This window comes from Callionymus lyra, chromosome 1 (genome assembly GCF_982586985.1).
Source record: "Callionymus lyra chromosome 1, fCalLyr1.hap1.1, whole genome shotgun sequence".
Classification (NCBI taxonomy): domain Eukaryota; kingdom Metazoa; phylum Chordata; class Actinopteri; order Syngnathiformes; family Callionymidae; genus Callionymus; species Callionymus lyra.
Genome location: NC_141818.1, coordinates 4898816 through 4905672, shown reverse-complemented (window position 1 = coordinate 4905672; position 6857 = coordinate 4898816). Strand labels below are relative to the sequence as shown.

The 6857-nt window shown below is 42.6% G+C and overlaps 1 protein-coding gene across 1 annotated transcript; it reads right to left on the bottom strand.

Moving 5' to 3' along the window:
• Positions 1 to 269: 269 nt before the first annotated feature.
• LOC148087528 (granzyme K-like) lies at positions 270 to 1588 on the bottom strand. The gene is made up of 5 exons (XM_087789100.1): positions 1523 to 1588; positions 1315 to 1456; positions 1101 to 1242; positions 668 to 943; positions 270 to 603 (listed from the first exon to the last, which is right to left on the bottom strand). The coding sequence occupies exons 1-5, from the start codon at positions 1578 to 1580 to the stop codon at positions 460 to 462; spliced, it is 762 nt and encodes a 253-aa protein (XP_087645226.1). The 5' UTR covers positions 1581 to 1588; the 3' UTR covers positions 270 to 459.
• Between the last annotated feature and the right edge of the window lie 5269 nt (positions 1589 to 6857).

Here is a 6857-nt window from a genome sequence, read left to right as displayed (position 1 = left end):
GTCTGATTACAGGCCCATCTACAATCTTCTAATCAAAGGTACTTGAGAAGTCGCCACAAACCTCCTGCTGGATTTACATCTCTTCTTATTCTCCTGGACTCATCTGACACATTTCACAGTCGACCACAACATCCTCCACCAAACTTGGACTGACTGACGCTCTCTTTAGCTGGATCCAGTCATTTCTCACAAGCCGGAAGGAAAGAAGGCATCGGTCTTGCTTATTCCAACTTATATACACATACAGCCATCAGCGGAGTTCCCCCAGAGTCAGTCCTCGCCCCCCTGCTGCTTATCCTTCACAGTATATGTTGGAAGTTGGAAAGAGAAGAAAGAGAAATGCAGGCTCAGCTTTTTTTTATTAAAATGAAAATTAACCATTAACTGAATTATTTTATTTTTTTTATATTTTTTTATATAAGAGGCAGAAAGCAGAAAGTTGTTTTATTGGACTTCATTTTATATTGTATTCTCGATCCATTGGAGTCGTTCCGTGGAGAGGTGAGCGTAGACGCCGGGCTTGTCAGGGAGGCCACATCCTATCCCAAAAGAGGTGATGCCAACCAGAGAGTCGTGACACAGCAGCGGCCCACCAGAGTCGCCCTGAGGAGAACAGGTGTTTGTGATGTTTACGCCGAAGATGAATGGAAAATAAGAAACCACTCACCAGGCAAGAGTCGCTGTGATCATCTCCAGTGCTGCCCGCACAAATCATGCCTTCAGTGATGACATACTTGCCCCCGTAATACTCAGGAGAGTTGCACGTCACCCTGTCGATCACAGACACAGTAGCCGACAACAGCACGTTGGAGTGAGTCCCGAGGGTGAAGTTGGTGACACCCCAGCCAGCGACAAGACATTTGAGGCCATCTTTAGGGTATTTGCCACTTTTTCCTAAAGTCAGCCATTTCACCTTCTCTGTCTTCACGGCAGGTTTGTCGAGCTGGAAGACAACCGAGGGAAAGTGTCAACACCAGAGGCCCTAACAGAGACTCCGTCTCTTTGATCAATCACATGACAATAAAATGTGGTGTAACATCTGTTGGAGAGCAATACGAGGATTGTGTTTTTTATGTATTACATCCGACTAATGCATTTACCTTCACCAACATGAGATCGTTGAAGAATTTTTTCTTGTCGAAGTTGGGATGGATCTCCTGGCGGGCCACTCCTCTCACCTGTTTGGAATAATCCAACCGTAGGTTCTTAACGGAGTGAAGCCCAAGAAACACCTTTTCAATTCTTTCAAAAAGAGAAAATTTCAAAAATAGATAATGTTGGTTTTCAATAAATGAAAATTAATGCATTATTTACGGGAAACAGTGTGCAGCAGTCAGAACCCAGTCAGCACCGATCAGATTTCCACCACAGAAACCTTTACTAGTATTAAGTAAAGCCATGAAGGGGAGAGAGTGAGGCTGGACCTCCTTCCCGTCGATGATGTTTGCACCATGACCTGAAAACAAATTTCAGCTTCAGTTTCTTCATTTAAGGATTACAAAAAAGCAACTCTCGTACTCACCAGACTTGACATTTATTGCGACCACCAAGCAGAGAAGAGCAGCTAACATGGTCTTCATGTCGAGACGATGACTGACCTGTAAACCCACCTCGTCTCAAACTTTTATACACGTGTGGGGCGGGGCTAAGATTCACAAGTTAGACGAACACAATGTAGAATAAGTCAAACAAATCGCCAATTAAAAAAATTATATTTATTTCTAATGAGCACAGAACCCATGTGAGCAGCATCGTGGTCTTTCTTAGGTCTCTCCTGTAAAATGTCAACTAGAATTTTAATGTTTAAATGAAGATTTTTTGATTGACAGATTGAAAGATATAACAACTGAAAATTTCACTTTGATGTCGGATTCCTGGGGAGTGAGTTTAAGAATAATAATAAAGAATTTAAATTACTCTTACTCTCTGTAAATTTGACAAACCTAAAAAAACCTATGGTTCTCTGGTCAGACAAGGGTGCATTGGCACTTGATCAAATTGTTAGATTGTCTCTAAATATTCTCTTGTTGCTGTTCTCTCACTGATTTTTAACCGTCTCTCCCAACAGAGGCATTATTAGCATCCTTGGACATTCAACTCATGTTTTGCACCCAGAAAGAAGTGTTGGACGACCAGGAAGAGCGACAGCTGCAGGACATTATCTCCAATCATTTCGATGCTTTCGCCAGAAGTGTGTTGTTTCACAGATGATGGTGTTTGATATAAAAAAGTTAGTTTACAAACAGCCACGATCTCATCGCTTCTGTGGTTTGTGGTTGTATTCTCAGAAAACTTCCTTTCACTGTGCAATGAAATCAATTATTATTTTTAAAAATATATCATATTGAGACCTCATTCATTATGTTAAGACACATCAAAGACAATTGCAGCACATAAAGTAAAAATGTAAGAGGTAAAGTATATCTTCAATATAGATTCAACTGTGGAAAAATCTTGATCTAAAATCTTTTCTTAAGTATTAATTTAGAATCATAAACAACGTTTATTCCACTAATCTGGCATTAAAACCCTTTTTTCATTAGTTTTCTATGGGGCGCCGAATGTAACTCCTTCATTTTAAGTCCTATAGTCACCTTCATGTGACTATAGAAGGGCCTCCATATTATGTTACTACATATCATTATTTTTTTTAATTTATTTTTTAATCTTTTAAATCACTATTTTCATGCAATATTTCATTAACATTTTGTAATAACTTTGTTATTACGACTCTGATGGTCACCAAATTCATGTCACCTATGGAGTACCTTCATATCAAGTTACTGATCAAATCATCCGTCGTCAGACTCCATCATTTTACTGTTACACGGATGACACACAGCTCTATGTTAATCCTCCTTCATCCTCACCGACTGAAATCACCTGCTTGGAAGAGATCAAGGCAAGGATGGAGCACAACTTCCTTCAACTTAATAGTTTAAAAACTGACGCCATGCTGATCGGATAAGGTGTATTATCAATGGATTCGATAATTATATTTGTAATAGTATGAGTTACAGGGGGGTGACGTTACAGGGGGGACAAAAACGTCGGTTTTCGCCTACCCGGGTCACCCAGTAATATACAGAGCACTCCCCGACGTCGGATTCAAACGACCCGGGTTACATTTGACGCGTCGCCCACCTCTTCGTTGCCATGGTAACGTGACGTGACGTGTCACTGTTGTCCTTTGGCTACCGTAATTCTAAAACTATGAAGCGCACTTGAAATGTTTAATGTCAACAGTGCGATTCTAACCCCGATTGTGCTTAATGACCTCAAACCACTTTAAGGAGGTACACAGTGAACAAAAATCGGTAAAAATGCTTAATTTTAATTTTTTGAAGATTGGATTGTTCAGTCAGTCAAGAGGCTCTCGTCAGAGGTGACGTCACACACGCTAATAAACTGATCGTGCAGGAATGTAGAGCCGTCACACCACAAGAATAAAATGAGATATTGTGCTTGTTTGTTTAAAAGCGCCATGGAATACAATTGTAGATGTGTGCTTGTATAAAGACCGAGTTAAGTTTAGTTTAAGTTTAGGGTCAGCTAAAAAGTTTTCAAACTGCCGCACAAGCAACTTCCGCCAAACCTTCGGATGTTGACGTCACACTTGTTGACAAAGATCGATAGCATTTTGTAAGTAAGTAAGTAAGTAATATATATTTATATAGCGCTTTTCGAGACCAGGGTCACAAAGCGCTTTAACAATCAAAACAATACTCAAAACAGTACATACTTCAAAGATCAAGACAACACCGAGAACAACACAGGAGTTCGAGAAATTCAAGGAAAAGCCTGCACAAATAGAAACGTCTTAAGATGTTTCTTAAAGGAGTCAGTAGACTCCATCAAGCGTAAAGAGAGAGGAAGATTGTTCCAAAGCTTAGGAGCAACAGCCTGAAAAGATTTCTCTCCTCTGGTCCTGAGCCGTGTGCGTGGAACCATAAGTAGATTCTGATCCACAGACCTCAGAGCCCGAGCTGGGGTGTAAGGCTGGATCAGATCAGTGATGTAAGGAGGAGCCTGACCATGAATAGCTCTGAAAGTAAGAACCAGAATTTTAAAGTTGATCCTGAAAGAAACTGGAAGCCAGTGAAGAGTTTTAAGGACCGGAGAAATGTGAGTTCTTCTACTAGAGCGGGTCAGAATTCTCGCTGCAGAGTTCTGAATCAACTGCAGGCGAGACAGCTCCTTCTTGTTAAGACATGAAAACAAACTGTTACAATAGTCCAGACGAGAAGAAACAAACGCATGGATTTTGTGCTCACGTTTGTGCAGTAACTTGACGGAACCAGGTGCGCGTCACTCGTCTATTGAGGTAATAAGATATTAAGATATAATTATTGCTTTAAGACTCAGAAATAATGTTTCATTGCGTGTAATGTAACTTTCTGTGGTGCGTTAACATGAGAGCTAGATCGCTAAAACTTAGCTTTTTAAATTATAATGCAACTCACACACATACGTATTTTGTTATTTTGAAAGGACGAAAATATATTCAATATTCCAATAAAAAGTTTGCTATATTGGCAGGTCATGGTAGGCGATTTATTTTATTAATATTCAAGATATTGATTTCATTTATCACTTCTGCATATTAATACAGATAACATATTTATTGTATTTAATTATATAAGTATAAGTTTATTTGAACCCTTTTGGATGAGGGATTTGATCTGTTGTTGTTTTCTTTAAATAAAAGAATATATATAAAATAATAATGAAAAGTACTTTAAATTCCAGCATAAAGAGATTCAAGATTCAAAGTGTTTATTGTCATATACATCGAGAAACACGTTTCCCTATGCAATGAAATTCTTTCTTTGCCGTCCCTCCACAAATATCGGCGTAACAAAAAAATAAAAATAAATATAAATATACATAGCAAAAAAGTCAAGATGAAATAACAATAAAAAAAATAAAAATTAAAAAAAAAAAATAATAATATAAGAAAGGGAGGGGAACTGTACATGAGATGGATTTAAAGTGACAACAGTGCAGTGTTCAGCTGTTCATGATTCTTATTGCAGTGGGGTAGAAAGAGTTTCTCAGGCGTGTGGTCCTGCATTTTGCACTCCTGTACCTGCGTCCCGAGGGCAGGAGTGTAAACAGTCCATGTTGTGGGTGGGAACTGTCCTTGATGATGGTGGCAGCTCTCCTGTGGACTCTGTGGTGGTAGATGCTGTGCAGAGAGGGCAGTGGAGACCTGGTGATCCTCTCCGCTGTCTTAACCACTCTCTGCAGACGTTTGCGGTCCATGGCCGTAGAGCTGCCGTACCACGCAGTGATGCAGTTGGTCAGGCTGCTCTCCACGACACAGCTGTAGAAGTTTCTGAGGATCTTTGTCGACATGCCAAACTTCCTCAGCCTCCTCAGAAAGTACAGCCGTTGCTGTGCCTTCTTGACCAGCTGTGTTGTGTTGGTGGCCCACGTTAAGTCCTCAGTGATGTGGACCCCGAGGTACTTAAAGCTGCTCACCCGCTCCACTTCAAGATCCCGGATAAACAGTGGTTGGTGAGGTCTCCTCTCCTTCCTCATGTCCACTATCATCTCCTTTGTCTTGTCTGTGTTGAGGGTGAGGTTGTTGTCCTCACACCAGGAAACCAGACTGTCCACCTCTGTCCTGTAGGCCTCTTCGTTCGCCGCGGTGATGCATCCTATCACTGCGGTGTCGTCAGCAAACTTTAGGACGGTGTTGTCTTTGTGGGAGGCGACACAGTCATGTGTGAACAGGGTGTAGAGGATGGGGCTGAGGACACATCCTTGTGGAGTGCCAACGTTTGTGATGATGCTGGTTGATGTTCTCTTGCCAATCCTGACAGTCTGGGGTCTGCCAGTCAGGAAGTCAAGGAGCCAGTCGCAGAGGGTAGGGTGGATGCCAAGTGTGGACATCTTGTGGGTCAGTTTGTAAGGGATCACTGTGTTGAAGGCGGAGCTGTAGTCCACAAAGAGTATCCTGATATAGGACTCTTTGTTTTCCAGGTGGGAAAGGGAATGGTGGAGGACAGCTGAGATGGCGTCGGTGGTGGACCTGTTGGGTCGATAAGCATACTGCAGGGGGTCCAGTGAGTCTGGGATGCTGCTCTGAATGTGAGCCAGCACCACTCTCTCGAAACACTTCATGATGATTGGAGTGAGCGCTACTGGTCTGTAGTCATTCAGGCAGGTGGGTGGGCTCTTCTTAGGGAGGGGGACGATTGTTGTAGTTTTGAAGCAGGTGGGAACGGTGCTCTGGCTTAGGGAGAGGTTGAATATGGAGGTGAAGACATCAGCCAGCTCGTTGGCACATGCTTTGAGTGCACAGCCAGGGATGTTGTCTGGTCCTGCTGCCTTGTGGGGGTTGATTTTCTTCAGTTCTTTGTGTACCTGTCCTGAAGAGACTTTTGGTGGTGGTGAGGGGGGTACGGCAGTCCAGGTGTGTGTGTTTGTTCCGGTGTTGTTGATTGTGGCCTCAAAGCGTGTGTAGAAAGCGTTGAGGTCGTCTGGCAGGTTGTCCGTAGAACTGATGATGCTGGTGCTGGTCTTGTAGTCTGTGATGTGCTGCAAGCCCCTCCACATCAGCCCAGAGTCAGCAGTGGAGTAGAAGCTGTCCAACTTCTCTCGATACTGTCTCTTTGCTGTTGTGATGGCATGTCTCAGTTGGTACTTGGCAGTTTTGTACTCAGCTTCGTTGCCAGATTTAAAAGCAGTGGAGCGAGCACGCAGCATGCTTCGTACCTGAGTGTTCACCCAGGGCTTCTGGTTGGGGAATGTCCTGACATGTATGGTGGGGACGATGTTGTCAACACACGTGCTGATGTACCCGGTCACATACTCAGCGTAGTCCTGTACGCTGACAGAGGAGTCTTCCA

Excerpts from the sequence above, each read along its gene's own strand:
- LOC148087528 (XM_087789100.1), bottom strand. The coding sequence starts at position 1,580 with ATGAAGACCATGTTAGCTGCTCTTCTCTGCTTGGTGGTCGCAATAAAT. Across the intron at positions 1,243-1,314 it reads ACTGCTGCACACTGTTTCCC|AATTGAAAAGGTGTTTCTTG; the intron begins GTAAATAATGCA and ends TCTTTTTGAAAG. Across the intron at positions 944-1,100 it reads ACGATCTCATGTTGGTGAAG|CTCGACAAACCTGCCGTGAA; the intron begins GTAAATGCATTA and ends GTTGTCTTCCAG.